General features: G+C 46.0%; 10 protein-coding genes across 12 annotated transcripts; 2 read left to right on the top strand and 8 right to left on the bottom strand.

Annotated features, from left to right (window-relative positions):
* Nucleotides 1-814: 814 nt before the first annotated feature.
* On the bottom strand, nt 815-2,033 carry LOC136193597 (glutathione S-transferase omega-1-like). The gene is made up of 4 exons (XM_065982512.1): nt 1,488-2,033; nt 1,266-1,428; nt 1,120-1,220; nt 815-1,058 (listed from the first exon to the last, which is right to left on the bottom strand). The coding sequence occupies exons 1-4, from the start codon at nt 1,581-1,583 to the stop codon at nt 954-956; spliced, it is 465 nt and encodes a 154-aa protein (XP_065838584.1). The 5' UTR covers nt 1,584-2,033; the 3' UTR covers nt 815-953.
* Nucleotides 2,034-3,183: 1,150 nt separating this feature from the next.
* LOC136194016 (protein canopy homolog 2-like) lies at nt 3,184-3,986 on the bottom strand. The gene is made up of 6 exons (XM_065983022.1): nt 3,887-3,986; nt 3,771-3,838; nt 3,650-3,700; nt 3,401-3,598; nt 3,266-3,353; nt 3,184-3,215 (listed from the first exon to the last, which is right to left on the bottom strand). The coding sequence occupies exons 1-6, from the start codon at nt 3,984-3,986 to the stop codon at nt 3,184-3,186; spliced, it is 537 nt and encodes a 178-aa protein (XP_065839094.1).
* A 3-nt stretch (nt 3,987-3,989) lies between these two features.
* LOC136193596 (GTP-binding protein Rheb-like) lies at nt 3,990-5,072 on the top strand. The gene is made up of 7 exons (XM_065982511.1): nt 3,990-4,137; nt 4,188-4,259; nt 4,317-4,384; nt 4,439-4,521; nt 4,572-4,628; nt 4,687-4,816; nt 4,863-5,072. Exons 1-7 carry the CDS (start codon nt 4,089-4,091, stop codon nt 4,953-4,955), a joined length of 552 nt encoding a protein of 183 aa, XP_065838583.1. The 5' UTR covers nt 3,990-4,088; the 3' UTR covers nt 4,956-5,072.
* A 75-nt stretch (nt 5,073-5,147) lies between these two features.
* LOC136193586 (tax1-binding protein 1 homolog) lies at nt 5,148-7,285 on the top strand. Its single transcript, XM_065982498.1, has one exon. The coding sequence runs from the start codon at nt 5,184-5,186 to the stop codon at nt 7,182-7,184; it is 2,001 nt and encodes a 666-aa protein (XP_065838570.1). The 5' UTR covers nt 5,148-5,183; the 3' UTR covers nt 7,185-7,285.
* Nucleotides 5,567-9,717, bottom strand: LOC136193591 (F-box/LRR-repeat protein 20-like). Its single transcript, XM_065982504.1, has 15 exons — nt 9,543-9,717; nt 9,435-9,489; nt 9,304-9,378; nt 9,056-9,150; nt 8,921-8,989; nt 8,773-8,868; nt 8,587-8,713; nt 8,459-8,533; nt 8,276-8,406; nt 8,165-8,225; nt 8,069-8,113; nt 7,961-8,017; nt 7,780-7,916; nt 7,655-7,730; nt 5,567-7,598 (listed from the first exon to the last, which is right to left on the bottom strand). The coding sequence occupies exons 1-15, from the start codon at nt 9,659-9,661 to the stop codon at nt 7,491-7,493; spliced, it is 1,326 nt and encodes a 441-aa protein (XP_065838576.1). The 5' UTR covers nt 9,662-9,717; the 3' UTR covers nt 5,567-7,490.
* A 47-nt stretch (nt 9,718-9,764) lies between these two features.
* On the bottom strand, nt 9,765-13,503 carry LOC136193585 (zinc finger protein GLI4-like). Its single transcript, XM_065982497.1, has 5 exons — nt 13,256-13,503; nt 11,839-13,133; nt 11,469-11,633; nt 11,308-11,406; nt 9,765-11,194 (listed from the first exon to the last, which is right to left on the bottom strand). The coding sequence occupies exons 2-5, from the start codon at nt 13,048-13,050 to the stop codon at nt 9,959-9,961; spliced, it is 2,712 nt and encodes a 903-aa protein (XP_065838569.1). The 5' UTR covers nt 13,051-13,133; nt 13,256-13,503; the 3' UTR covers nt 9,765-9,958.
* An 81-nt stretch (nt 13,504-13,584) lies between these two features.
* On the bottom strand, nt 13,585-16,519 carry LOC136193587 (uncharacterized). 3 transcript variants are annotated; one of them, XM_065982500.1, is made up of 18 exons: nt 16,398-16,519; nt 16,267-16,344; nt 16,099-16,203; nt 15,908-16,046; nt 15,721-15,849; nt 15,565-15,665; nt 15,351-15,516; nt 15,227-15,288; nt 15,042-15,105; nt 14,856-14,993; nt 14,741-14,805; nt 14,646-14,684; nt 14,436-14,596; nt 14,221-14,380; nt 14,100-14,168; nt 13,991-14,043; nt 13,741-13,935; nt 13,585-13,689 (listed from the first exon to the last, which is right to left on the bottom strand). In XM_065982500.1, exons 1-18 carry the CDS (start codon nt 16,458-16,460, stop codon nt 13,662-13,664), a joined length of 1,815 nt encoding a protein of 604 aa, XP_065838572.1. In that variant the 5' UTR covers nt 16,461-16,519; the 3' UTR covers nt 13,585-13,661. The 3 variants fall into 3 exon arrangements, with proteins under 3 accessions (XP_065838572.1, XP_065838571.1, XP_065838573.1); XM_065982499.1 differs by having other exon boundaries at nt 15,227-15,291; nt 16,398-16,518; XM_065982501.1 differs by having other exon boundaries at nt 14,221-14,365; nt 15,227-15,291; nt 16,398-16,518.
* Nucleotides 16,520-16,567: 48 nt separating this feature from the next.
* Nucleotides 16,568-20,716, bottom strand: LOC136193583 (death-associated protein kinase 1-like). The gene is made up of 17 exons (XM_065982495.1): nt 20,650-20,716; nt 20,412-20,534; nt 20,224-20,352; nt 20,075-20,176; nt 19,920-20,024; nt 19,765-19,869; nt 19,618-19,716; nt 19,466-19,570; nt 19,291-19,410; nt 19,147-19,245; nt 18,987-19,094; nt 18,870-18,935; nt 18,190-18,822; nt 17,942-18,136; nt 17,040-17,892; nt 16,701-16,982; nt 16,568-16,599 (listed from the first exon to the last, which is right to left on the bottom strand). The coding sequence occupies exons 1-17, from the start codon at nt 20,710-20,712 to the stop codon at nt 16,583-16,585; spliced, it is 3,204 nt and encodes a 1,067-aa protein (XP_065838567.1). The 5' UTR covers nt 20,713-20,716; the 3' UTR covers nt 16,568-16,582.
* A 194-nt stretch (nt 20,717-20,910) lies between these two features.
* Nucleotides 20,911-21,915, bottom strand: LOC136193598 (histone-lysine N-methyltransferase trr-like). Its single transcript, XM_065982513.1, has 6 exons — nt 21,793-21,915; nt 21,672-21,748; nt 21,438-21,613; nt 21,298-21,378; nt 21,169-21,242; nt 20,911-21,094 (listed from the first exon to the last, which is right to left on the bottom strand). The coding sequence occupies exons 3-6, from the start codon at nt 21,555-21,557 to the stop codon at nt 21,001-21,003; spliced, it is 369 nt and encodes a 122-aa protein (XP_065838585.1). The 5' UTR covers nt 21,558-21,613; nt 21,672-21,748; nt 21,793-21,915; the 3' UTR covers nt 20,911-21,000.
* A 31-nt stretch (nt 21,916-21,946) lies between these two features.
* Nucleotides 21,947-26,045, bottom strand: LOC136193584 (death-associated protein kinase 1-like). Its single transcript, XM_065982496.1, has 16 exons — nt 25,983-26,045; nt 25,814-25,936; nt 25,631-25,756; nt 25,485-25,583; nt 25,330-25,434; nt 25,175-25,279; nt 25,028-25,126; nt 24,876-24,980; nt 24,701-24,820; nt 24,550-24,651; nt 24,392-24,499; nt 24,275-24,340; nt 23,595-24,227; nt 23,348-23,542; nt 22,440-23,301; nt 21,947-22,391 (listed from the first exon to the last, which is right to left on the bottom strand). Exons 1-16 carry the CDS (start codon nt 26,025-26,027, stop codon nt 22,102-22,104), a joined length of 3,183 nt encoding a protein of 1,060 aa, XP_065838568.1. The 5' UTR covers nt 26,028-26,045; the 3' UTR covers nt 21,947-22,101.
* Nucleotides 26,046-26,800: the final 755 nt, after the last annotated feature.

Here is a 26,800-nt window from a genome sequence, read left to right as displayed (position 1 = left end):
AAGGGAGCGAGCGCGACGACGGCTCAGCGAGCCGTCGATTCGATGGACGTCGACGGCGGGCGACGACGCGGAAGTGCGACGTCAGAGTCTGCAAGCGAAGAAACCGCTCTCCGCGTCGATCGAGTCGCTCTCGCAGGCGCTAACCGTCGAAGCGCAAGTCGCCGCGGCGAAGGGGGAGATCGACGCCGAGACGCGGCAGAAGATTGCCGAGATTAAAGCGGATACGTGCAAGAAGGTGTCCGAGCATGCGTTCATCGTCTCGACGTCGGCGATTCTGTACACAGCGGGTTTTATCCTGCCGCTGACGATTCGGGCGTTTCTGCTCGCCACCGGACACATCAGCACGAAGCAACTCGTCATCTACGATAGCGTGCACGTGTTCGTACTCACTGCCGTGCTCGCTGTCGGTCCGTTCGCCTATTCAACCACAGTCAAGCCGGTGAAGGATCACGTGAGGAAGCTTTTTCGGGAATTTTACGTGAAGGTGACGAAGCGCGGTCGCTATTCGTTTCAATAGGCGAAGACACTATACTTGCACGTGCTAGATATGCTACATGTATGCGTTCGGTGTTGTCTGTGTTTTTTTGAGTGTTCGTGGTGTCTTACCTTCGCAAAACACGTGACCGTCTCATGCGCAATACATAACGCAAAGTATTTCAATTCTCGTTCTCACTCACCAATGTACAGGGGATCTTTCGAATCGACATTCCACGGCGTTTTGGACTTGTCTTCGCGATACGTCTCATAGAACTTCACCATATTATCAATACTATTTATCACTTCCTTGACGCCGGGCACTTGAATCATTCTCTCCACATAAGCATAAGCCAATGGAAATCGATCCGACGAGAATTCCATCATACCCTTCTGGGCGTAGTCATAGAGACGTTCGAGCCACGGGAAAATATTGGCGTCGACTCCATTGCACTCGGAGCCACCAAAGTAAGGCGTACCTAATTTTTTAATTCGGATTCGACGTGCACGTGAACGGCATCGAGAAGCTTCGTTCTCAATTCCTCGGTGCGCTGAAAGAGATCTTTGTAATAGAGAGGAATAACCTATTAGATAGAAAAGAAATAGAAAAAGTATATACTTTAAATTTTATATATTAAACTATACCTGATTTGAAAAATTTGCCACTAGCAATTGAGCTTTCGCTTTTTCACCGGGATTCGATGGGAAAAGTTTCTTGCCATCCGGGAACGCAGCGTCAATGTAATCTAATTAATTATCTAATTAAAAATTTAGTCTCGTTTTTTTCTTACCGATGCATATAAGCGATTCGTAGATCGTCAAATCTTCGTGTAAAAGAACGGGAACTGCCGCCGCGACCGGATTGGCTTCGAGCAAAAATTTCGGCTTTTTGTACAGGTGACAGTTAATGACGTCGTATTGAATCCCTTTGAGATTCAACGCTATGCGCACTCTCTGCGTAGAGGCGCCTTTTACGCTAAGAGAAAGCGATCTGAAGACTTTTTATACGATACCTCGGCGAATGGACAATATTCCATGCTGTAGAGTCGAAGAGAGACGCCTTTCGGTAGCGGAGGAGGATCCCCGCGAAGCGGATTCTCGTCTGTCATTCGTTTCGGCGAATCCAAAGAACTTGAGACCGCTTAGCGCGCTTGCACCTGTCGCGTCGCGAGACCCATTGACGTCACGAGACAAAGAGGTGCAGGAGTCACGCGTGTCGCGTGTGACATCTGCAGAGCGCCTAAGCACTCTACTACCCCCCCGCATCTGCCAGTAAAACCTCACTCATCTCCCCCACAACGCAATGAATCAGACGCCAGTCGAATCGATCTCCCAATTCAACGTGAGCGACGCGTGCATCGAAAAAACGTGGACAATCTCCTTCATCGTCGTCATCGTCCCAATTCAACTCCTCCTCCTCCTATTCGGCTGCGCATTCAACGGCCTAATCGTCTCCCTTCCATTCCGCTACGAAGATCTCCGGGCAACGAGCAGAAATATTTATCTAGCAAGCGCTTCACTGGCCTCTATGCTCTATCTATTGATATTCGTTCCCCTGCACTGTCTCTCGGTCGGATTTCGCGGCGATTGGGCCAGGCGGCGTGCAATCTAAACGGCTACGCGAACATGTCGCTCGTCTCGATCATCGTTCTCCAGCAAACGATCGCGAATGGCGACACGTACGTCAGAATCGTATTCCCGTTTCGTCAAGGCGAGAAACCGAAGCTCACAATCGGTCTCGTCGCCTTCTGTTGGCTCTACGGCGCGATTCTCGGCATCGTGCCCTTCGCGGAAAAGTCCGGATATAGTCCGATTGAAACGCGCTTGATTTGTCTCTCCCACGCGCCCGGGGATTTCTCCCTCCCATCGACTATTCTCTTCAATGGGACCCTACTCCTATGTCTCGTCGCTATGCTCGTCTTTCGCATACACATATTCGTCATATCGTCGCAACTTCGTCGACGAAGGAAGAAGCGAAAACAAGCGAATATCGAACGTACGCGATTTCAGAAAAAATGGAATGCGTTGCTAGGCAACATGCGTTTAGCGGCGTGCTCCTTTCGCTGCTTTATCACCGTCGCCGTCATAGTGATTTTACAGCCTCTAGCGCAAGCTATGATATCGCTCGACTCATGCAGCGACTTCCGGCTTCGACTGATTATTAATTCAACGCAAATTGCGATTACTGTCGTCGCGATTGCGTTCATGGGCGGACTGCTTCTACAGGGGAACGTTCAGATGAAGGACCATTTCGCTCAAGTGCTTCGCTCGCTTCGACCGCACGAGAATAAGAATTTCAGTATTCCCTTGCAGTCGATGCAGCGAAGCAGCGACCACGCCTGAAGAGCGAGAGACTACATATATATGCGTTTTTATGTGTGTGCTGGACACTTGTCTGTGTTACACGTGCGCTATCACGTGCTGGTCACTTGAGTGTGAATTTTCATGTGTGCTTATCTTAGATATATTTATTACCACTTGTGAATTCGCGTGTGCGTAGTTATCTTAATTAATTAATTAATTAATAGGGGAGGGTCACCTGTCTAATTTGCGTGGATGCTCAACGATGACGTGGACGGACATTTAGAGACACCTGTCTAATTTCGTTCTAATGCATTGAAATCGCGTGGTAGGGGCAGGGCGGATCAATTGTATAAATGACTGCTCAACAGCTTTTGTTACACACCAATCAAAAGGCAAAGTCTTTTGTTAGAGGTCGTCTCGTTCAGTTGAGCAATAGCCTTAATTATTATTTTAATTAAGACTTGGTATTGATCTATTATTTTCTTACTAGTGCAAAGGATTTTTCCGGGGTTTTTCTCCTTCGCTTTGAACACGTCGATGATTTCCTCCTCCAAATCTTCCACAACCGTTTCACACTAAAATCAATAGATAAATACTTAGTTAAATACGTTTCTCAATATACATCTCTTTTTAATTTTTCCGCCGTTTCGCCGCTCATTGATATATTGGACAGCGTCACTGGTTCGCCGCGACGTGATGACGTTCGCACGTACGATTTTCGTCCCGTCGTTTGATCGGTCGACAAGGCATATGACGTCATTTTTTCACATACTTCTTCAAGTAACTCAGTTAGATGAGTTTCGCTACCCGCATAGGGAACCTAAGCTATTTATCTAATTTTTTATATTGGCTAGAGGCTTGGAGGCTGGACCTCGTAGCTGCCTCGCTGTTTTCCTTCGGGATCAACCCGGAAACTGCCCACCTAGACGAATTCTACTATTAGGTATCTATTCTGTAGGTAAGCGCTTCGTCTACTGCGTTTTTTCTCTTACCTGTAGCTTCTTTTTAGGGTCTGTGTCCTCTACGGCCCATTCTACTTCTTCTATGAGAACTTGACATGCTGCGGAAGCGATTAGGAGCGCTTTTGCTAGGCGAATTGAAGCTCTACCTGCGCATAGTAGCTCCTTTCGTTCGTTCTTCGCTCGAGCTATCGCAACGGACGCTAGTAGGCCGACTAAAACGAGCCTCAAGTGCGAGATCTGTGCCATTAGGTACGGGCTATGTAAAAACGCATACGGGACGGCGCGTTTAACAAATCGAAACTCATTCTCCCCCGAGTCAGGCCCGAAATGACGCCGAGCTGATCGAAGATGGCAATCAAGAGTCGAAAGATTGCTATCATGGGCTTTCGCGCCGTCGGTGAGTCGTCGCGATCCTCGTGCGACGCGAAATAACGCTTTCGACGCCAGGAAAATCGTCGCTAGCCGTACAATTCGCCGAAGACCAGTTCGTCGATTCATACAATCCGACAATCGAGAACAGTAAGTGCACGAAACGCCGCATTTTCGCGACCCTTTGAGGCTATCTAACGCGCGCAGCATTCCGACGACAATTTCGCCACCGCGGGCAGGAATATTCGGTCGAAGTCGTCGACACGGCCGGACAAGTAAAAAAACTCCAAACCCGTTAAAAAAATCAGATCGCATGCACCCCATCCTAGGACGAATTTTCTATTTTTCCTCACGCTTATACAGTCGACATAGAAGCGTACATCTTAGTATATTCAGTGATCAGTGTAAAGAGGTAGGTTAGGGAAAACAAACCCGGTATGAATAGTGAGCGCCTTTACGCAGCTTTGACGTGGTTAGAGTTATTCATGACAAATTATTGGATCAGCTAGGAACTGACCAGTGAGTAGAATACATACACTTTTTATATAAAGAGAGATACTAGGACTTTTTTTCTTAGTGTTCCCCTAGTGCTGGTTGGTAATAAAATTGACCTGCGTATGGAACGAGTTGTAAGTGAGGAAAACGGTCGAGAATTGGCGCTGAAATGGAAGGCCGCTTTTCTCGAGACGTCGGCGAAGAGAAATGAGGTCAGGTTCTATGTTCGGACGTATCTTAGTCATTTCCTGTGCGTAGAAAGTGAAGGAAGTGTTTCTGACTGCGCTTGATGAGATTGAGAAGAAAATGAATCCGGGTGTTGACAAGGATGGCGACTGTATCATTCTGTAGCATAAGTAGAGAGTTGTACGTTCGCTTTTTACTTGTTTCCACTTGTACGTGGCCCCCGCCCCCGCACTGATACGTCATTGCGTTTACTAATCAGTCACGAGACGATGAGTCCCTTCATACATCATCGCTAGCCAATAGGAAAGCGATGCGTTGCGATGACGTAGTGCTCTCCTTCAAGACAAAACCGGCGCCTGTTGCGTCGAAAGCCAGTGCGTTCGAGTGGAAACGATGGCAGAAGCGACTGATTCAGGCACGTTAGAACCTATGGATGCGACATTCGACGTCGTAGAGAGCTACATCGCGCCGAAAACCGACGTCACGTGCTCGTACGAACTCGCGTCAACATTCGTCTCTTCCTGGTCGAGTCGCGACTGGATCGGCCTCTACAAAGTCGGCTGGAAGTCGCCGAAGGACTATTACACGTTCGTATGGGCTCCGAAGGCCGATGACGACGGAAAAGCGTCGGTTGTCTTCCTCCCAAAACACTTGCCTGGAGAAGACGACCACGCCTATCAGTTCTGTTACGTCACGCGAGACGAACGCGTGCACGGCGTCAGCGCGACGTTTCGCTTCGGCGCCGCGCCGAACCCCGCCGACGACGACGAATTCGATCGTCTCGCAATGGAAGAAAACGACGACGCTTTTCTCGTCATTCGCTCGCGAACGGACGAAGAATTGGAAGCGGCGCGCGCCGAAACGTCGCGATTGCAATCGGTCCAACTCCAGACGGCAACCGAACGCGACGCGCTCAAAGAACGACTCGCCGACATCGAAGCGGAGCGCGAAAACGAAATAGAACGCGTGAAAGAAGAACTCGCAGTGTCACGTGACAAAGAGGCGGAAGCCCGGAGGGAAGTGACAGCGGCAATGACTCGCATAGAGGAACTGGAGTCCTCAGTGGCTCTCGTTCAACAACAGGCGAATCAAATGAAAACGAACTATGAGACGAAAGATAACGAAGTCGACGTTTTCAAAGGGAGAGTCGTTGAATTGGAAACGCAGAAAAAAGAAGTGGAGGCATCTCTCACCAAAGTCAAAGCCAATGCAGAGGAACTCAAATCGGCGAATATTCTCGTGCGAGACGAATTGGAACGTGCACGTGAGGAAGCGACTCAGCTGACAGAAAACGTCACGAGACTCCAACAAGATCTCGCCGAAGCGTCACGTGTCTCCAAAGAGCACGCCGACGCATTGACAATGGCACTAGCCGACGCTAAGGGCGCCATGGAAACGCTACGTAACAAAATCCAAGATCTCGAAGGCGAGATAAAACGCGCTAAAACAGAAACAGAAACAGCGCGCCAGGAAGCAAACGTGGCTCAAGAGAACGTTATAGAGATGGTGGGAAATCAAGAGGCAATGAGAAGAGACTTAGAGATAGCGCGCGCCGAGATATCAGCTCTCCAAAGTGGATACAAAGACGGGGGCGGGGGCGCAGCTGCAGCCGGAGCGGCAGCTGCTCTCCGCGTCGCTCACAAACAACTCGAACGCGAAACGACTCAATTGCGAAAGGAACGCGACTCGTTGAAGCGCGACGTCGTCGAATCGCGTCGTCGCGAACAGACGTTGAAGCAGAACATTGCGAAATTGAAATCCAAAGGCGGCGTCGAGGAACTGGTGACGGAAAACCGGAAGTTGACGGAGCAAATCGACGATTTGACTCGACGTCTTCAAATGGGCGCCGACGTATATAAGGAAAAATTCATGAAATGCCACGAACTGGAAACGAAATTGAAGAAATATGAGAGAAGAGTGAATCAGGTGACTTTGGATGAGGACATGAATGAAGCGGAGGAGAGTCTCAAAGCGGCTAAAAAAATGGCAAGTGATCTAAAAAAGGAGAACGGTACCTTGCAGGACAATTTGCTGAAAGAACGCGAACGATTGCGTTTCCTCGAAGCCGAACTATCCGCGTTGAAAGACGGGGAACCGTCGTTCGTTCACGTGACACCCGCCGCGGAGGAGGAGCCAAATTCTATCATGAAACAAATGGCGGATGAAATCGAGGAGCGTCGAGGGACGGAGGAGAAGTTGAAGGAGCGCGTGCGCGCGTTGGAGGAGGCGGCGACGGCGGCGGCGACGGCGACGGAGCGAGAGGACGAGGCCCAGCGACGTTTCTCTGAGTTGCAACAGCGCTTGGATGAGTCAGATTCCACTGTTGCTCAACAGTTGCACACGATTGAGGAGCTTCAGGAGAAGATAGCGGCTCTTCAGGGCACTCGGGCATAGTTTAGACTAAATAGATATTGTGTACGTGCGTGATATATTGACTCTTTACCTTTGTGTTGAGAATAGAGTACATCTCTCATTGAATAAAAATGAACAAATGATTTTTGGGGTCCCCTTTCAAAAAGCGTGAATTATCAAATTCCGGTTAGACCCATTTTTTAATATAATCGAAGAGCTATTTTAGGCGGCGGGAGTTCAATAAAACATCTACGTAATAAAGAGTGAGAAAAAATTTACTCTCTATAGTTTTTATAGACTACTAATAATAGAGATGATTGATCATACGCGAACTTTGGTGGCGGCGCGTCACAGAATGCAGCAACAGCGGCAGCTTCGAGTCCGATTTGGATTCGATTGATGAGGCGGAGTGGCCGGCGCAAAATAAGCCTGCACCGTCAAACCCGGAAGATGACTCTAGAGACAATAAAAGAGGGGTCAACTTGATTGTTCTGAATTTTATCTAAATGTACCTTCAAACGCTTTATTCCCACTCTAGTGATCAGCTGGCAATCAAACAGTTCTATTCTCTCCAACGCTTGACATACCCTAGAAAGAAAAAATCGTTAATTGATTAATAGTCATATAGATTTTTTACATTAGTTGTTCCAGTGCTGTGTCTGTTATTAGCGGACAGTTATCCAATTCAATAACGCGCAAATTCTCCGTGGCGCAGGCGCCCATTGCGAGGGAACGTATGCCGTCATCCGTAAGCAACTCGCAATGAGATAGACTCTAGGGAATCATTTAGAGCGCTAGGGCTCATGAAGAATACTTACCAGATGCTCGAGAAGGGGACAATTGACAGCCAAATATCCAAGAGCATTATCCGATATCTGATTGGGACACCACTAATAAAAATTACACGGGGTACCTTGTATTTATACCAATATGCATTCTTCCAAATCCATTCTCATCAATTTATTGCAACCCTGAATACAAAAATCAATATTAATTATTTTAATTATTTTAATTCCTCTCGCCTGTGCGAGAACTTTGAAGCCGCGGTCTGTCAATTGGTGACACTCTGCGACTTCAAGAACGCTTCAGAAAAAAAGGATAAATACTCGTCTTATTTATCCGCGTGAGCTCACTTGAGCTGAGGAAGATTTTCGCCCATGCACTTGAGCGAGGCGTCGGTCACAGCCGCGCATCGCGAGAGGAAGAGCATCTCCATATTCCGACAGTTTTCACACAGAACCTTAACCCCAGCATCTCCTATAGCCTAGAATCAAAAACTTAGAATATAAAACTTCTCATTCCTAGTGTCTACTCACCCGGCAATTGCTTAGATTAACAACCCTAAGCTTCTTGCAAAACTCACCAAGACTATGCAGGGCGTCATTATTAATCTATTTAATTAATATACAGACTTTATATTTTATCGTTTGTTTATTTTATTTACTTTGGGGCATCCTTGGAGGATGATGACCTCCAGTCCCATCGCCAAATGGGCAACGGATTTGACGCCCTCCGAGGATATTTTCTCGCACCACGCCAAATTTAGTTCCGTCAATTGATGGCAGCTGAGTCTAGAGGAATACACACGTTGTTATCACATACGCAAGGTATTTATTTATTTATTTCGCACCCCAATCGACTGCAAGTCAAATCGGTTATTTTCGGACATGAGGAAAGGTGAAGAGATTTGAGTTTTCGACAGTTGGCACTCAAGTGCATTGCAGTCCTAAAAATTAATTAAATTCCCCTCCCCTCCACAATTAATAAAAAATTCAAACCTATCAGTAATTTCGACACAATGAGACAAATTCAGCTCTTCGATATTTCGACACTGTTGAGAAAATATCCTAAGGAAAAAAATCATTTATTTATTTATTTATTTATTTTGTAGTGACGGGGCTTTGTTCTCTCACTGGAGGGCGTTGTCTTGAAGTGTCTTGCATCCCTCCAAACGTAGTTTCTTCAAAAATCCCCCATAACGTTTCGACATCTTTTCAACGACGTCATTCTGCATTACATTCCTTTATGAGCGCTTATCTCTATTTAGACTATGTCTAATTCGTTTGCTATTGAGAACTTGTTGTGCGTGGGTTGGAGAGAAAAGGGGGCGTGGCAAAAACGTTCGCACCTCGACCCCCTTTTCTTTTCTTCGCCCGTTTACCTCGATTGCCGTTTGAAAATCGCGTAGGTCGATCGTCTGCCAATTGCTTCCGTCGAGTGCGAGCACGTTCCAGAGCTAGGCGCCAAAGAAAAAGGCGTCGAATCGCGAAAACGGGGTCCCCTTGGTCCTACTTTCGACACTTGCGCGCAGCGACAGAGCGAAACGACGTCGAGAAAAGAGAATATTCTACGGGAACGTTAATCGAGAGCACGTGGAACGACGATTCGTCGTTTTCTTGCCTTAGTATGAGTTCCTTGGGGAGATTTGTATTGATGAGGGCCTCCTCTTCCCAGCATTTCGATCGAATGCCGTGCCCATTTGCCGTTGGAAGCATACTGCGCTTCGTCGCGTTCGCCATCGCTTTCTCAATCGACGCGGAACGAAAGCAAAGGCGCTCGGGAAAACGACTTCCGCCGTGGGATGACGTTTCACTAGCCAACGAACTCCCGTATAGCCATATATAGGCAAAAAATCAATAGAGTCTAGTTCATAGTCTCTCTGAGCGCGAAAACTCCCCAGACGAAAAAAAAGAGAAAAAAACGCGTAAAATATTTCTACACTAAAAGTCTGCCCGCAGTTTTTCAACAAACTATCAATCATCTCACTAATATACTGTCTCTCTCTCTCTGTGTCTCTATCTAACTGCAGGGGGAATTTACTTATAACTACCCCATTGACGGTTTTCCTCGGCGAAATTCGTCAACAACGACGACATATCGTTAATGGCCATGTTCGACGGCCCCGACTGGGCATGAGCATCCATCATCATCATGGAAGAATCGCCGACAATCATTTGCTGCTGTAGCGGAGGCTGCGGCGGCAATTGCCTAGGAACGTACCCAGAATCGAAAACCTTGTCACCATACAAGGGCCCCTGGTCCACATAGGAGGGCGATAACTGAGCAGAAGTTGGTGGATGATGGAGGGGAACAGAACGAGGTGAAATCGTCTGTTGCGGATATTGATACGCCTGATACGGAGTCTCATCCACTACCATAGGCGAAGGCCGCGAATCGAGATGATGCCTCATGGACGGCGGCAAAGGCAGCGGCTGATTCTGCGTCAAATGATTCCGCAACGACCCACGTGACAACGGCCGCGACGCCGTCTGCTGCTGATGATACATTTGATGAACGGGATCGCTGGCGCGACGTACACCAGCATTCTTGAACTCAGACGGATATTGATAAGCGAGAGCGGCGCCGTCGCTCGCGCGACGATGAGAGGAAACGGCGGCGGCGGGGGGAGCGAACTGATCAAAGGTCGAATGTTGAAGATGATGATGGTTTGAGTACACCCCCGGATGCGGTGGCGGCGGTGGAGCGGCCGCTTGACTAATGCCACTAGATCGTCGCGACGCCGCCGCGGCGGCGGCGGCAGCATCAAAATCAAAACTACCAATCCCGCTATCGACAGCGGGAAAGGAACTATTGCTCAATCGACGAGGCCCAGGCGAAAAGGGCCCCGTTGAAGAAACCATCATGGGTTCTTGACGTGGTTGATAGTAGGCGGTTGTTGCGGCCGCGGCGGGCGCGACGCTGCCGTGGCTCGCGTAGCTGCATTGGCTGTAATTGCTGCCGCGACGACTCCCATAGCCGCTTGCTACATCGTCGTAGTTCGTCCCACTGAGTTGCGTTGAGTTCGTACCGCGACGTTGCGCGCCGCGCGCGTTCATGTACTCGACGACCATCTGGGTTTGTTCGAATTGCTGAAGTTTTTCCATTGTGAGCATCGAGCCGCCGTTCGACGCCGTTGCCGTCGCGACGGGAGTCTCTTCGCCTTTGATGACGCTCACTTCGGCGCGCGGCGACGGCATCGCAGACGAAGTCCCGTTGCTGGGAGGAAACGTCTGCAACCCGGAACTCGTATCCTTGCTCTCATCACCACGAGCCTAAAAACAGAAAAAATATATAAACATTTATATATAAAGTAGACTCAGAGGGGGAAGTTATTAGAGAATATTTTCTATGGATTCCCCCCCGCAAAGTCTTTGCTATTGTCTACCTTTTTGATTCCCATCTGACACGTCTTCATGTGTTTTCGCAGCGAACTCGGATCCGTGTAGCGCTTCGGACAACCGGAGTTCTTGCAGACGTACGGTTTCTAAGATAAACAAATCCCCTAATGAGGAAGCAACGGGGGACAAGGGTCGTTCTACTACTCACCAAATTCGAATGGGTTCGATTCTGATGTTTCGCGCGATCCGACGCGTTCGTAAACGCTTTCGTGCAGCCGGGAAATTCGCATCGATACGGTTTCTCCCCCGTGTGGGACCTCAGATGCGTTTTGAGATTCTCCAGACGCGAATAGGCCTTTGCGCAGCCATCGAACTGCAGACGAAAAACGCGCGCGCGTGGCATGAGTCATCGGAGAACTAATTAGGGGTGGGGAGGCTCGCGCGGATTAGTTTGTAAACACGCGGCGGATTTTTCCAGGTAAGTTGGGAGCGCACCTGGTCTCGGTACTAGCCGGTCCTTTAGGAATTATTCGACGAGGGGGGTGTATAAGGAGAGGGGCCCCCGATGAGGATCTTACCGTGCACTTGTGCGGCTTTTCGCCCGTGTGTCGTCGCATGTGAACGACGAGCATGTATTGGGCTTTGAAGGGCTTCTGCTCGCGACTGCAGCCGCTCCAGTAGCAGATGAAGTCGCGCTTTTCGCCGTGGATGTGATCGTCGTTCACGTGACGCACGAGTTCGTCTTGAATGTCGAATTTTCGCTCGCACTCCTTCCAATGGCAATCCGTTTCGGCGTTCGCTTGTTTCTCGACGCCCTCTTGACCTTCGCCTTTAGCGTCGTCCTCTTCGTCGACGTCGATGTCTGTTGGCTGGGGTTGGGGCGGGGGCGTGGTCTTCTGATGACTGGATTCCATTTTCTCAGTCACCGGCATCGTGATGAGTGGAGGAGGCGCCGGTGGCGGCGTCCCGCCGCCGCCTTCCTCCGCAACGACACTCTCCGTTTCCTCCGCCGTCACGTCGCGTCGTCGTCGCGTCATCAACTGCGGCGGAGCGCCGGGCAAATGATGAAAAGACGGGCTCGTTTTCCCGCCGCCAGCAACCGCCGCGACCAAGTGCCCGTACGACCCGGACGCCGCCGACGAACCGCGCGATCCGACAACGTAAGCAACAAGCGAATTCGGCGACGTGCGTATCAACGAATTCAAATCGACGTCAAGCGACGGAATCGGAGATATAGACAAAGGTCGCTTACGCCGAAGAATCAAATCGACATCAGGAGATTGACGGTGAGAACCGAAGGCGTTAACGCCTACGCCTCCACCATCCGAGGTGCTATCCCAAATCGGTGGAAGATTATAGTGGGGCCAGCGCGTAGAAGTCGATTCGCGCGCGCCGCCGCCGCGATCGCGTCCTCCTCTTTCCGGCGTCCATCGTAGAGACGATATGTCGGAAAACGCTGGACTTCCCGTACCGCCGCCGCCGGCAGCGGCGAATGGACGAACGATTAGACCAGGTGGCGTTTCGAGCTGACCGCGCTGGGCGCGCGGAAAAGTCCCGCTCTCCGCTGGCGTTGAGGGGCTTCCACGTCGATGAGGCACTCGGAATAGGCCCGATGGATCCATGATCGGCGTTCTGCGTTTCGTTGCGCTGTCGCTTCGCGCTTCCGCGGCGGCGAGGTCGCTTTTCCCGTGTTCGACGCTTTTCGGTGGCGATGTCGCTTGCTGTTGCCAATCGTGGGCGGACGCGTAACGATCGGTCGAATCAGCGGTCAAGTCCTTATCGATGGCCATCGTAGGCGTGAGAAGCGAGCGTTCGGGGCGCGTTTGGATGATCGGCGCGGTGAGGACGAGTCGACAGGGGTTGTTTGTCGCGTCTGGGGGGAAGAAAGAGACGGGTTTTTAGCTCGTTTGCGCGCGCGCGTGGATGAGACGGCGTTTTGACGTCGCGTTTTCTTTTCGAGCGTTTTTTCGGTGCGCTGCTAGGAGAGCTACTTACTTTCCGATCCGCTGCGTAGGGATTCCGATCGACTAAATGGGGAGGACAGCCAGCGAGAGTTGTTGTCAATATGAGAACGAAAATAAAATAATTGAATTAGACGTGGCACGTGAGATGAGTCGCGTCGATTGTCGTCGTGGATATGCTTCTTATCCAATTGGCGAACGATTTGTGGGCTGGTGCCATTAGACGTAATGTCAACAAGGTGTTGTTAGCGCTTAGGAAGAAAGCCGCCGACTCGCGACACTCCCACCGCGATCTCGTTTCGGCATGACGTTGCACGGAAGTGGGAGAGAGAACTTGTGACGCAGTCAGGTCACCTTCGAGAGTCGAGTGCGCCTGCGCGGAGACGAACTGTTGTCACGGTTACACGAAAACGAAGAGGAGAAAAGTAGTCTAATCTAGTTTAGTCCGTCGCTTCTTTGAGTTTGGACCTTCGAAAGAAAAAATTTATGTAGAAATATTAGTGAATTTAAATCGCGTACTTGAATTTCGTCTTTTTTCGTCGACCTTTCTTTGGACTTTCGCTGCCGTCTTCGAGCGTCGGTGTCGGCGTCGACGAATCGGGGACCAGAGGCTCGGAAGAGATGCCCAAAAGCACGGGATCGGTCTCCAAAGACACGAGAGGCTGACTCGGCGGCTGATTCAGCGCCGCCGCATCCGTTTCATTCATACTCAGCCTAAGGGAAACACCTGAAAAAACAACACGGGGGCATCGACTCTGAAAATGCATACAATTCGTCAACAGCCGACTGCGCGGGTTCCGACTTGCCAGTCTCAGGAGCCACCTATATATATAGCCAATACTCTAAGAACAAAAAATCACGAGAAATGATTTCCTCACTTCCAGCAAAAGATTTCCCTCAGAGGACTCCTTAGGTTTCTCATCTGACTCCCCAGTCTCAGTAACCACCTCATCAAAACTCTCTCTCTCAAAAAAAAAACCCTGAAAAATCCCCACTTACCTCTTTTTCCTCGACGTTCTCCTCCTCCTCTACTTTCTTCACCTTGAATCGATTTGGCTTGCGTAGGCGTCCAGCCGTGGGCTTCCGCTCGTCTTCGCCGCCCTGGCTAACACTATTATCCTCCTCCGCCTCCTCATCAGCAATTCTATCGCCGGGACGCCTGAGGGAACGCGACTTCTCTAAACAATAAACACGCTGACTACGAGTGCACTTACTCGTTTTCTTCGTCTCCCCCTTCGGATTTTTCCTTTCGGCGTCGCGGTTTGGGGACGGGTTTTTCAGCTGGTTTATCTTCTTGCATTTCTTCGTATTTCGCCTTGAAGTGTTCCTTGCAGTAGCAATTCTTGTCGAGAAATCCGAATTCACCGATTTTGAGCTACACTCCAAAATTAGTAAATCTACGTCATTCCCCATCCTAAAATAACCTTCTTATCGCATTTGACGCAAATCCTCGCGTCGTCCTCCTGAGAACGTTAATTTCGTTATTGAATCAATAATTTGTCCCCCACCCTCTTATTACCTGTTCCTCTTTCGCCTGTTTCTTCTTTCGCGGAGGAGCGCGTGGAATCGTCTCACCCTCCCCACCTAAAAACCAATAAAAAATAAAAGCATATATATTTATTTTGAATACGTACTTGGTTCCCATGACGTTCCGCCGAGAAGCGACGCTCGACGCGTCGTCTTCAACTCCTCCCTATCATCGTCGTCCAATCGATCGGAATCGTCGGAATCCGACGAAGTGACGTCATCACCCGAATCATCGACTCCCTTTCCTATCCACCAAATATATTTAGACCTCAAATTCAATTTCAAAGACGCACCCGTCTTGACGTCATCAGCGGAGGCGGAGGCGGAAGCGGCGGGCGGCGGAGGACGATCGGGTTTCTATAAAAAATAAATTCCGGGAAGCCGGACTTCCTCCCCCTCCTAATTAGGCGACCATACGGCAACGAAATCGCAATAGAATCCCACTCAATGCCCCCCTCCCTAACTATGCAATCATTACCTTGGATGAAGCCATGGGTCTCGCATCCACGATTGTAATCGATTTAGGAGAAGTAACGTCTTCTGCTACACGTGTCCCCCAGAGAAAATAGAAGCGTTAATCGTTATTTATTTATTTATCTTGCCTTTTGTGTTGGTTGATTTTTTCTCGAGCGAGTTGTAGCATTCGTTGCAGACGCGTTCGAGACGTTCGTCGCCCGGTTTCGGCGTCTTGCCTTGGAAGACGACAAGATCGACTTTGTGACTTGAACACGCGGAGCAGACGACTTTGCCACAATTGCGACAGTGATGCTAAAATAAAAAGATTAATTATTAGAATCGATTTTTAGGTATGTGTACCTTTCTATTGAATGTTGAGAATTTCGCTTTTCGACAGACCATGCATTCCGTGACTTTTCCGTCCGGGACCCAAACAGCGCGAGTCACAAGTTGGATATTTTCTAAAATTATTAATTAATTAATTAAAAAGATTTATAGTTTTAATTAATTCTTGACCTTGGCCTTTTTGCGCTTTTGCCATGAATTTTTTCAAATTGGATAGCCAATTGTTCTTGTCGCTCAAATTCGGCGCGAAAACGTGAAACGATTTATTGGTGTGATTAATTTGAAAAGCATTATCAGTATCTATAAATAACCCAATAAATAAATTAATTAATGAATTAAACATTATTTATTTTCCTACCCAAATGCTCATCGATTTGACTTTCGTCTATGGAATAGACCTGAGGCATAAAATGACACTCAGATGAAACGGACATCTGATCCAAAGTGAGCACGTGTTGCTGAGCGTAATGACCACGTGACAATACCGTCCCATAAACCTATAATAAAGACATTTTCTAATCGGGCCACGCCCACTCGTTCTTTTCTTACCAAAACGTCGTTGAAGAGGAAGAAGTGTCGTGGCTTTGGACCGCGGCGACAGACTTTGAGTAGGGTTCCTTCGCGGATGAAAATTCGGCCCGGAACTAGGAGCGTCTGTGCGGAAATGCACAAGCTTCCATTTTTTTCCACGAATGGGGACCCCCGCGAGAAGCTTACGCATCCTCCCTGGAAGCGGCCTTGTATTTCGGCGATTTTCGATTGGTTGAAGTCGGATTGAGCCAATGGGATTTCTTCCTGGAGGTGGGATTCCATGTTTTTGGCTCGTGTTCCTCTCGATGAGGCCTCACCTTGCTGATGCGTACTTCCGTTGGCAGTTTGTCTTGTCCTCGCGTCGATTTCCGCTTGAACATCACCCTCTCTTGTATCAAAAATCGAACGAAAACGCGAAGAAGCGAAATGAGCAAAAGCGCGCTAAATAACCTGCATTGATTCATTTAATTGAGCACACAGATTTTTCATGTTTCCATTCGTCTCACTGAACTTCGTCTTCTAAAGATAAAAACGTATAAAAATAAGACTTTAAAAAGTCTGCAACGTCCAAGCCAGCCAGAAAACAAAAAAATATAAAAAAAAAGATGATGTCTACTTACGTCCACACAGTGATTCATATTTCGATTTGATAGAGATACGGTTCACTCCAAACTCCTCAAACCATCCTAGGAGCTGGCCCACTATAGGTGACTCTGCCTTATTCCACAACTTCAACACTTCGACCATGCGAGCGTAGTTGTGATCAAACTTCTCGCGAATGTAGTGAAGATCGTCTTCTTTGATAAGAGAGACGCCGAGATTTTGCCACAACGATCCTTTGGCGAGAGCGCAGGCTTTGATGAGATCGTCAGACACCTGAGCTTCATCAGTAGGAAAAGAAGCTGAATAAAAACTTTTAATTAAAGAGAAGAAAAAAGATACTCGCGACTACTAAATACCTGAAGTGAAACCGGATATGATTACTAAATCTCTGACTGAAGAACGATGACGTCTTTCTGGGCGAGTGGAAAACAAGAAGTCATCGAGAGTCTTTTCATTGACTTTATGGTCGACATCATTTGATGAATAAATAGCAGGATCATCATCAAGTCGTTGAAGATGAGAAGTGTCTAAATAAAACCAATTGAGAATAACTCCCGGACTTCTTTCGTCGCACGCTTCAGCTATCATTGATTTCAGTTCGTTGAAGAATTCCTTCGCCTCGACGTCACATTTGACTTTGCTGGACCAACGAAGAATGACGTCAATGCAATGACGTCCTTTCTTGAGTCCCAATTGGATTAGACACTCAATTATTTTCTTGCCAATGATCCTCACTAATTTGATGCCGTCCTTCCAAAGCTCTTCACTTGTGTTCGTCAGACGAGAGCAACGACATTGAAGAATGACAAATGATGAGGGTGAGATGATGTCAACGCAATGGAGGCACTCGTATCTTTGGCCGCGATACACGTCCAGCGTCGCGTCTTTAACCCAGACGGCGGGAGGAATTGAATCGTCGAGAAGAGCGGGAATCTGATACATTCCTCCTTCGAGGGGAATGCACAGATCCAAATAGCGAAGAACTTCAATTGCAACGTCGGGCTTCACAACGAATGCAGATGGACGGCCCTTGTGTATGAGGTCGTCTTCAAATGCTGTCAGAGCTGATTCAATGTCGCTCTTTGACGCCTTTCCCGATTTCCCCGTCTGCATGGCGACTGGAAACCAGGGAGGAGCGAGAAGAGGACCGATTACATTATGACATAGCCACTGAGGTCGAACACAAATGCGACGACCAAGATTAATAATCTATATGAATATATTATTAATCAGTCCAAAACAAATAGTAATTACTTACTAATCCGGACGAGTCAAGATATTCAACTGCCACTTTTTTCTCGTCCTCGTTTAGAACGAGTTTGATCTCTTGAGCAATCCACTTCTGGAATTCTTCAGTCGTCAGGAAATAGGCCAATGAATGTTCTCTCTCTTCGTCCGGAATAGAGAGATGCTTCTCAATTTCGTGGCATAATTTCGGAACGCCATCTGCTGCCTGTGAAAACCAAAATGTGTCAAAAAGTCATTTTTAGATTATTGAGTTATTACCTCTAGCATTTTTTCACGAATTTTCTTGAGTTTCTGGCGACAGTCGTCCATGCGAACCGAAGTGCTCTTACTGCAATCCATTTCGATCACGTGATCAATTTCAATATTAAACGTATTGCCAAATAATTTCTGAAGTTCTCTGGCGACTCGTTTCATCTGGAAACTCACTTCGATTCCCGCCTTTTCTTCAAAACCGATTAAATTGAATATTATCATAAATGGAATTAGTGACGTCACGTGAGAGAGAAGCATTCTTAATGAAGCCTTGGCAAACGCGCACCAGAATTGGCCTTCTTCTAGAAGACCCTTTTCTGACGTCATCTCGTCTCCCTTTCGAATTGGAAGAATGAGATTAAACATTGTATTGGACTTTTGAAAGAAGAGTCCATGTGCGCTGTGGAATGTGGGTTGGGCACCAAAGTCCCACCACGATCCTTTGCCAATTTCCTCATTTTCACAATTATGAATATCGACACCCGGTGTACGATCTTTTTCTTTGGGTGGAGGTTGATTGAGTTGAAGAAGAGAATTCACGTACGTCGTTTTACCCGCCATTTCTTTGCCAACTACGCAGAATTTAATTGAATCTGGACAAACCGTTTCTCGTTGAAGAACGGAAAATCGAGCGGCGTCCTATTAAAATAAATACATACGGGAACTGAATCAAAATGATGACGTACGTAATGCTGTCGAAGGAGAGCTCTTCTTTCACCATCAACTGCCACCTCATAAGGCGTCTTTCCGTCCTTAAATTTACGTTTATAGATTCTCTCTAATTTACCAGAAAATCACGTCACCTGATCTTGACACGTGACGTCAACACCCTTCTTAATCAATAGATCAATAACTGATGCGTCTAATCTTGAAAAGCTTTCAGCAACCATATGCAATGAATTTTGTTTGTTCTACAAAAAGATTTGAATAGAGAACGATTGAGAAATGAGAATTCTGACTAACCTTATTTCTGACAGAGACATCAGCTCCTAATTCAATTAGTTGCTGAATGACAAGGAAAGAAGGATGATCACATGCGTACAATAAGGCTGTCCTTCCCTCCTAAAAATATAAAATATAAAATAATAAATATCGTAAGAATGCGACCTTATCAACAGAATTGATATCAATGCCTTTCTCAATGACAAGATATCGAAGAACATCTTTCACTTCGTCATCTTCACACTCTGAGGGGATGGTGGCATGAAACAAAGCCGTTCTCCCTTCCTGAATAAAAAAGACGGCGATTTGTTGAATTTGTAGCAAATAAACAACATCTCACGTCATCTTTTGCTTGACAGTTTGCTCCTTTTTCACCCAAGTAGCGAACTTTTGCTAAACGATTGCTGGAACTGAAACACGCCCACATAAAAGGCGTTGTGCCATCCTGAAGATGAAATAAGAATAAAAGTATCACAAGTGAAATCTTCTAACCATGTCGAAGCTATTGATATCAGCCTTGTGTTCCACAAGCCATTTCATTCCAAAAATGCTTCCATTCTTGCAGGCACGATGCAGAGGAGTGAAGCCATACTATTACAAATATTGCACATGTAGCAAAAAAAGCACATCATGTATCACCTTTTTTTCAATAGCATTGACACTCAATCCTTTTTCATTAACAAGATAATTAAAAATCTCATTTGCTTTTTCAGATGACGAAAATTGATTTTCAGCTCCCCAAACCTATAAATCAAAAGTTATTGTTGCGAGAGGGTTGATATCAATTCTGTTACAATATCAGATGGTGACAAAATGTAGCCATGTTCTTTGAGATAGACCATTTTCTTCATTGTGTCAACGGAACTTGCACAGGCAAAAGAATATGGCGTACGTCCATCCTAATAAAGAGTGATGAGTGAAACCATATGAAATCAATTCCAAGTCATACGGGATAGTCTTTCACGTTGATATTTGCACCGTGAGTGACGAGCCATTCAACGCCAAAAATATTTCCCCACTGACACGCACAGTGAAGTGGGCGGAGTCTATACTGCATCCACGCATCAATTAATTTACCAATCCAAAACGTATTAATACCACGTCTGATTCCTCTTCAATGTCTTCATTCTTTTGCACAATCGCATAACTGAGCCAATTATCGGCTTCCTCCGCCGAATCAAACTCTCTTCCCGCCACATAGTGAATTAATGAGAAGTCATATTTGTACTAACGAAAAGGAGAATACAATATTGTGCAGCGCGATGAAAAACGCGACCATTCCATACCTGATCAGATCGAAATCCTTTTTCTGTAGAAAGAAAACTCCTCATTTCATTCCAATTTTCCTTCTTCGCGAGTATCTTGATCAATCGTGTGATCTTGGACGAGATCATTCTCGGATTGCGTTTCTGCCAACAACAATCAGCCAACTAATTAATGAATAACAACGTTTTTCGTCGTGAGTCGGTCATTCTACGAATTCGTTTTCGGTTCATTCGATCACACTACTCAGCCTCGACTTACACGTCGCTTGGCGCCTTTATGCGACGAAGAGAAGGACGAAGTCATAGCGAATAACAAACGCATGCGCACTCGGCGTACTAAATCACGTGACTAACACAGGGACGTCACAGATCTGGAATAAAAATAATTACACAATTCAAATCAACTGTAAAACCGCATGTATGTCAATATTACCAATTCGTCTTTTCCTTCGCTTCCATTCAGTCTCAAGAAAAAGATTCAACTTATTTTTTCAGCGTTATTGGTGTTCTTATGTACAAAAAATGTATTTTCGGTTATTAGCGTTAGTGCGGGGACAATAGAAAAACATCTCAAGTCACAAGTCACGCGTAAAACTTCCAACTTTTTAGTTCATCCACTTTCGACAGCACGAAGCGCCGCAATTGCACGAAATCTTACTTCCTTCCGTTTCAAACTCGAACTTGTAATCGAATGATTGATGTATCTACATAGGGAAAAACAGATATCGATATAGAAAGGAAACGCGAAGAGAGAGAGAAGAGGAAAAGACGTTGTTACCTTGCCAATCCGCCGTGCATCGTCGCATCGATCACTTGCTCCGAATCGATACGAAACATATAACAACCGCGTCTCTATTTATTTATTATGACGTCAAAAAAACAACAAGCGACGTCATAAATAGCGAACCTGATCGTCGTAAATCTTTTCGCGTCGATTTGCCACTTCGTTTCGAATAATTAATCCCTTGTACTCAATAACCATCGTATGCTATGTATTATGGGAGATTTGTATGGAGAAGTGAGAGCTATGTGCGTGGGGAGTCCTACTTTCTCGATATCGCGTTTGGAAAAGAGCCCAAGACCCTCGATCAACGATCGACCTAATACGACGTTCGTTGGCCACTCCTGCTTCAATCGACGATACTGCTGCGCTTTCGTCAAGAACATGCACTTGTTATACGGCCAATGACGCCTCTCATTCTCCTCCTTTCATCGTATAGCGTCTATGATGAGATTCTTCGAGCTTCAAACACAAATTAGGCTCTCGTGTGAGAATCTTACGCGTTCTTCGTGAAAGCGTCCATCGATTCGGTTGGTTTTGCTTTGTTGAAATCCGATTTTGTCAATGGGACTTCTTCCTAATGTCGTGAATGAGAGGTCGTTTCCCCTCAGGAGGCCTCACCTTCTGACGTGTACTTCCGTTGGCAGTTCTTCTCGTCGTCACGTCTGTTTCTGCTTGAACGTCGTTTTTTTTGTCAAAATCGAAAGAAAACGCAGGCATGCGGAAAACTCAAAAGATGAAAATGAGCCAAAGCGCGCTAAATAACCTGCATATATTCATTTAATTGAGCACACCGATTTTCATGTTTTCCATTCAATTTCGCCTCCTAAAGATAAACAATGACAAACAAAAAAATTACACAAAAGGTTCTGCAACGTCCAAGCCAGCCAGCAACTCCGAAAAAGAAAATAAAAACAATTAATAAGACAATTATTTACGGCGACACAGCGATTCATATTTCAACTTAATTGCGCTTCGGTTCACTTCAAACTCCTCAAACCATCCTAGAAGCTGACCCACTGTGGGTGATTCTGTTCTGTTCCACAATTTCAACACTTCGATCATGCGAGCAATGTTGTGACCAAAGTGCTCGCGAATGTATTGAAGATTGTCTGAGCTGATAAGACAGGCTCCAAGATTCTCCCATAAGGATCCGTTGAGGAGAGCGCAGGCTCTGACTAACTGATCTGATATCAGAGCGTCATCAGCAGGAAAAGAATCTAAAAGACATGCAATTAGACGTATTAGGAAGAGGTAAAAAGGCATACCTGAAGTGAAGCCGGAAATGATCACCAAATCTCTGACAGAAGAACGATGACTGCTTTCTGGTCGAGTGGAAAATATTTTGTCTTCTAGAGACTTTTCCCTAACTTTCTGATCGACTTCACTGGAAGAATAAATGGCCGGATCTTCATCAAGTTGTTGAAGATGAGAACTGTCTAAATAGAACCAGTTCAGAATAACCCCCGAACTCTTATCATCGCACGCTTCAGCGATCATCGACTTCAGCTCGTCAAAGAAGTCCTTCGCAACTGCCTCACATTCAACGACTTTGCTGGACCAACGAAGGATGACGTCGATGCAATGACGTCCCTTCTTTAGTCCCAATTGGATGAGACACTCGATTTCTTTATTGCCGACGATCCTCACTAATTTGATGCCGTTCTTCCAAAGCTCGCGTCTCGTTTTGGCCAGCTGAGAGACACGACATTGAAGAACGACGAACAACGACGGTGAGATTATATCAATCGGCTTATCGCACTCGTATCTTAGGCCGCGATACACGTCCAACGTCAAATCTTTAACCCAGGCGGCGGGAGGAATTGAATCGTCGAGAAGAGCGGGAATCTGATACATTCCAGGCGCGTCTTCCAGTTCAATGCACAGATCCAAATAGCGAAGAACGTCAATTGCAACGTCAGCCTTCACAACGAATGCAGATGGACGGTCCTTTTGTATGAGGTCGTCTTCAAATGCCGTCAGAGCTGATTCAATGTCGCTCTTTGACGCCTTCCCCGATTTCCCGGTTTGCATGGCGACTGGAAACCAGGGAGGAGCGAGAAGCGGACCGATTACATTATGACACAGCCACTGAGGTCGAACACAAATGCGACGACCAAGATTAATAATCTAAAAAATATTAATTAATTAGTGAAAACTAATAGTAATTACTCACTAATCCGGACGAGTCAAGATATTCAACTGCCACTTTTTTCTCGTCCTCGTTTAGAACAAGTTTGACCTCTTGAGCAATCCACTTCTGGAATTCTTCAGTTGTCAGAAAATAGGCCAATGGATGTTCTCTCTCTTCGTCCGGAATAGAGAGATGCTTCTCAATTTCGTGGCACAATTTCGGAACGCCATCTGCTGCCTGTGAAAACCAAAATGTGTCAAAAGTTATTATTAGATTATTCAATCATTACCTCTAGCATTTTTTCACGAATTTTCTTGAGTTTCTGACGACAGTCGTTCATGCGAACCGAATTGCTCTTACTGCAATCCATTTCGATCACGTGATCAATTTCAATATTAAACGTATTGCCAAATAATTTCTGAAGTTCTCTGGCGACTCGTTTCATCTGGAAACTCACTTCGATTCCCGCCTTTTCTTCAAAACCGATTAAATTGAATATTATCATAAATGGAATTAGTGACGTCACGTGAGACAGAAGCGTTCTTAATGAAGCCTTGGCAAACGCGCACCAGAATTGGCCTTCTTCTAGAAGACTCTCTTCTGACGTCATCTCGTCTCCCTTTCGAATTGGAAGAATGAGATTGAACATTGTATTGGACTTTTGAAAGAAGAGCCCATGTGCGCTGTGGAATGTGGGTTGGGCACCAAAGTCCCACCACGATCCTTTGCCAATTTCCTCATTTTCACAATTATGAATATCAACACCCGGTGTACGATCTTTTTCTTTGGGTGGAGGTTGATTGAGTTGAAGAAGAGAATTCACGTACGTCGTTTTTCCCGCCATTTCTTTGCCAACTACGCAGAATTTAATTGAATCTGGACAAACCGTTTCTCGTTGAAGAACGGAAAATCGGGCGGCGTCCTATTAAAATAAATACATACGGGAACTGAAGCAAAATGATGACGTACATAATGCTGTCGAAGGAGAGCTCTTCTTTCACCATCACGTGCCACCTGATGAGGCGTCTTTCCGTCCTTAAATTCACGTTTATAGATTCTCTCTAATTTACAAGAAAATCACGTCACCTGATCTGGACACGTGACGTCAACACCCTTCTTAATCAATAGATCAATAACTGATGCGTCTACTCTTGAAAAGCTTTTTGCAACCATATGCAATGCATTTTGTTTGTTCTACAAAGATTTGAATAGAGAACGATTGAGAAATGAGAATTCTGACTAACCTTATTTCTGACAGAGACATCAGCTCCTAATTCAATTAGTTGCTGAATGACAAGGAAAGAAGGATCCTCATCACATGCGTACAATAAGGGTGTCGTTCCCTCCTAAAATAGGATTAACAAACAAAAATGCAAAATATCGTAAGAATGCGACCTCATCAACAGAGTTGATATCAATGCCTTTCTCAATAACAAGATATCGAAGAACATCTTTCACTTCGTCATCTTCACACTCTGAGGGATTGGTGGCATAAAACAAAGCCGTCTTCCCTTCCTGAATAAAAAAGACGGCGATTTGTTGAATTTGTAGCAAATAAACAACATCTCACGTGATCTTTTGCTTGACAGTTTGCTCCTTTTTCATCCAAGTAGCGAACTTTCGCTGAACGATTGATGGAACTTCGACACGCCAACATAAAAGGCGTTTGGCCAAACTGAAGATGAAATAAGAATAAAAGTATCACAAGTGAAATCTTCTAACCATGTTGAAGCTATTGATATCAGCGTTGTGTTCCACAAGCCATTTCATTCCAAAAATGCTTCCATTCTCGCAGGCACGATGCAGAGGAGTGAAGCCATACTATTACAAATATTGCACATGTAGCAAAAAAAGCCTATCATCTATCACCTTTTCTTCAATAGCATTGACACTCAATCCTTTTTCATTAACAAGATAATTAAAAATCTCATTTGCTTTTTCAGATGACGAAAATTGATTTCCAGCTACCGAAACCTATAAATCAAAAGTTATTGTTGCAAGAGGGTTTATATCAATTCTGTTACAATATCAGATGGTGACAAAATGTAGCCATGTTCTTCGAGATAGACCATTTTCTTCATTGCGTCAACGGAACTTGCACAGGCATAAGAATATGGCGTACGTCTCATCTAAAGAAGAGTGATGAGTGAAACCATATGAAATCAATTCCAAGTCATACTATGTCTTTCACGTTGATATTTGCACCGTGATTGACGAGCCATTCAACGCCAAAAATATTTCCCCACTTGCACGCATAGTGAAGTGGGCGGAGTTCAATCTGCATCCACGCATCAATTAATTTACCAATCCAAAACGTATTCATACCCTGTCTGTCATTTCAATGTGTTGATTGTTTTGCACAATCGCATAACTGAGCCAATCATCGGCTTCCTCCGCCGAATCAAACTCTCTTCCCGCCACATAGTGAATTAATGACAAGCCAGGGTCGTACTAACGAAAAGGAGAATACAATATTGTGCAGCGATGAAAAACGCGACCATTCCATACCTGCGAAGATCGAAATCCTTTTTCTGTAGAAAGAAAATGGCGCAATTCATCCCGATGTCCCTCCTTCGCGAGTATCTCGATCAATCTTGTGATCTTGGACGAGATCATTCTCGGATTGCGTTTCTGCCAACAACAATTCTACGAATCACACTACTCAGCCTCGACTTACACGTCGCTTGACGTCTTCTTTCGGCGAAGAGAACAACGAACCCATAGCAACAAAAAATGAGAAACGCATGCGCACTCGGCTTAGTACGGGCTTACTGAATCTCATGACTATAGTGGTGACGTCACAGATCTGTAATAAATTAATTAAACAATTCAAATCAACTGTTAAACCGCATGTATGTCAATATTACCAATTCGTCTTTTCCTTCGCTTCCATTCAGTCTCAAGAAAAAGATTCAACTTACTTTTTTCAGCGTTATCATATGTACAAAAACAGTATTTTCGGTTATTAGCATTATTGCGGGACAATAGAAAAACATCTCAAGTCGCAAGTCACGCGTAAAACTTCCAACTTTTCTAATTCATCCACTTTCGACAGCACGAAGCGCCGCAATTGCACGAAATCTTACTTCCTTCCGTTTCAAACTCGAACTTGTAATCGTACGTCAACTAGAAAAAGAAAGAGCCTTACCCTCCCGCCCGGTATAGAAGATGCAAAGCAGAGAGAAATACCTCTTCGCCTTTCTTGATGAAACGCTTCGAAATAATAATAATCTTCTTCTCTTTGTCAATCTGAACGACTTCGGCGACGCAATTGGGATCGCACGAATGATTGATGTATCTACATAGGGAAAAACAGATATCGATATAAAAGAGAGAGAGAGAGGGAGAGAAGAGGAAAAGACGTTGTTACCTTGCCAATCCGCCGTGCATCGTCGCATCGATCACTTGCTCCGAATCGATACGAAACATATAACAACCACGTCTCTATTTATTTATTATGACGTCAAAAAACCAATAAAAAAAGCATATATATTT

The sequence above is a fragment of the Oscarella lobularis genome, chromosome 12, assembly GCF_947507565.1.
Source record: "Oscarella lobularis chromosome 12, ooOscLobu1.1, whole genome shotgun sequence".
Taxonomy (NCBI): Eukaryota; Metazoa; Porifera; class Homoscleromorpha; order Homosclerophorida; family Oscarellidae; genus Oscarella; species Oscarella lobularis.
The sequence above is the reverse complement of the archived record's forward strand: the minus strand, read 5'-3'. Positions and strand labels throughout refer to the sequence as shown.

Bases quoted from the DNA above. Each gene is read 5' to 3' on its own strand.
- LOC136193597 (XM_065982512.1), bottom strand. From the start codon at position 1,583: ATGACAGACGAGAATCCGCTTCGCGGGGATCCTCCTCCGCTACCGAAA. The intron at 1,221-1,265 runs GTAAGAAAAAAA...ATAATTAATTAG, and splicing joins CGAATCGCTTATATGCATCG to ATTACATTGACGCTGCGTTC. The intron at 1,059-1,119 runs GTATAGTTTAAT...TCTATCTAATAG, and splicing joins TGGCAAATTTTTCAAATCAG to GTTATTCCTCTCTATTACAA.
- LOC136194016 (XM_065983022.1), bottom strand. From the start codon at position 3,986: ATGGCACAGATCTCGCACTTGAGGCTCGTTTTAGTCGGCCTACTAGCG. The intron at 3,839-3,886 runs GTAGAGCTTCAA...TCGCTTCCGCAG, and splicing joins AAAGGAGCTACTATGCGCAG to CATGTCAAGTTCTCATAGAA. The intron at 3,216-3,265 runs GTAAGAAAATAA...ATAATAATTAAG, and splicing joins CGGAAAAATCCTTTGCACTA to GCTATTGCTCAACTGAACGA.
- LOC136193596 (XM_065982511.1), top strand. From the start codon at position 4,089: ATGGCAATCAAGAGTCGAAAGATTGCTATCATGGGCTTTCGCGCCGTC. The intron at 4,385-4,438 runs GTAAAAAAACTC...ACCCCATCCTAG, and splicing joins TCGTCGACACGGCCGGACAA to GACGAATTTTCTATTTTTCC. The intron at 4,522-4,571 runs GTAGGTTAGGGA...GCCTTTACGCAG, and splicing joins TCAGTGATCAGTGTAAAGAG to CTTTGACGTGGTTAGAGTTA.
- LOC136193586 (XM_065982498.1), top strand. From the start codon at position 5,184: ATGGCAGAAGCGACTGATTCAGGCACGTTAGAACCTATGGATGCGACA.
- LOC136193591 (XM_065982504.1), bottom strand. From the start codon at position 9,661: ATGGCGAACGCGACGAAGCGCAGTATGCTTCCAACGGCAAATGGGCAC. The intron at 8,114-8,164 runs GCGAGAGGAATT...TTTTGTATTCAG, and splicing joins GCTTCAAAGTTCTCGCACAG to GGTTGCAATAAATTGATGAG. The intron at 7,731-7,779 runs GTAAAAAATCTA...TTTTCTTTCTAG, and splicing joins ACAGCACTGGAACAACTAAT to GGTATGTCAAGCGTTGGAGA.
- LOC136193585 (XM_065982497.1), bottom strand. From the start codon at position 13,050: ATGGCCATCGATAAGGACTTGACCGCTGATTCGACCGATCGTTACGCG. The intron at 11,634-11,838 runs GTAAGATCCTCA...TTTCGTCTGCAG, and splicing joins AAAAGCCGCACAAGTGCACG to TTCGATGGCTGCGCAAAGGC. The intron at 11,195-11,307 runs GTAGACAATAGC...TTCTGTTTTTAG, and splicing joins GTCAGATGGGAATCAAAAAG to GCTCGTGGTGATGAGAGCAA.
- LOC136193587 (XM_065982499.1), bottom strand. From the start codon at position 16,460: ATGTTCAAGCGGAAATCGACGCGAGGACAAGACAAACTGCCAACGGAA. The intron at 16,047-16,098 runs GTAAGAAAAGAA...TCTTTATTATAG, and splicing joins TCCTCTTCAACGACGTTTTG to GTTTATGGGACGGTATTGTC. The intron at 15,517-15,564 runs GTACACATACCT...TTTTTATTTTAG, and splicing joins TCTCAACATTCAATAGAAAG to CATCACTGTCGCAATTGTGG.
- LOC136193583 (XM_065982495.1), bottom strand. From the start codon at position 20,712: ATGCGTTTGTTATTCGCTATGACTTCGTCCTTCTCTTCGTCGCATAAA. The intron at 20,177-20,223 runs GTATTAATACGT...GCGTGGATGCAG, and splicing joins TTGAAGAGGAATCAGACGTG to TATAGACTCCGCCCACTTCA. The intron at 17,893-17,941 runs GTAAGTAATTAC...ATATTCATATAG, and splicing joins ATCTTGACTCGTCCGGATTA to ATTATTAATCTTGGTCGTCG.
- LOC136193598 (XM_065982513.1), bottom strand. From the start codon at position 21,557: ATGTTCTTGACGAAAGCGCAGCAGTATCGTCGATTGAAGCAGGAGTGG. The intron at 21,243-21,297 runs GTTCGCTATTTA...ATAAATAAATAG, and splicing joins AAAAGATTTACGACGATCAG to AGACGCGGTTGTTATATGTT. The intron at 21,095-21,168 runs GTAACAACGTCT...TTCCCTATGTAG, and splicing joins ATGCACGGCGGATTGGCAAG to ATACATCAATCATTCGATTA.
- LOC136193584 (XM_065982496.1), bottom strand. From the start codon at position 26,027: ATGGGTTCGTTGTTCTCTTCGCCGAAAGAAGACGTCAAGCGACGT. The intron at 25,280-25,329 runs GTAACAGAATTG...TTTGATTTATAG, and splicing joins TTTTGTCACCATCTGATATT to GTTTCGGTAGCTGGAAATCA. The intron at 24,821-24,875 runs GTGAGATGTTGT...TTTTTTATTCAG, and splicing joins ACTGTCAAGCAAAAGATCAC to GAAGGGAAGACGGCTTTGTT.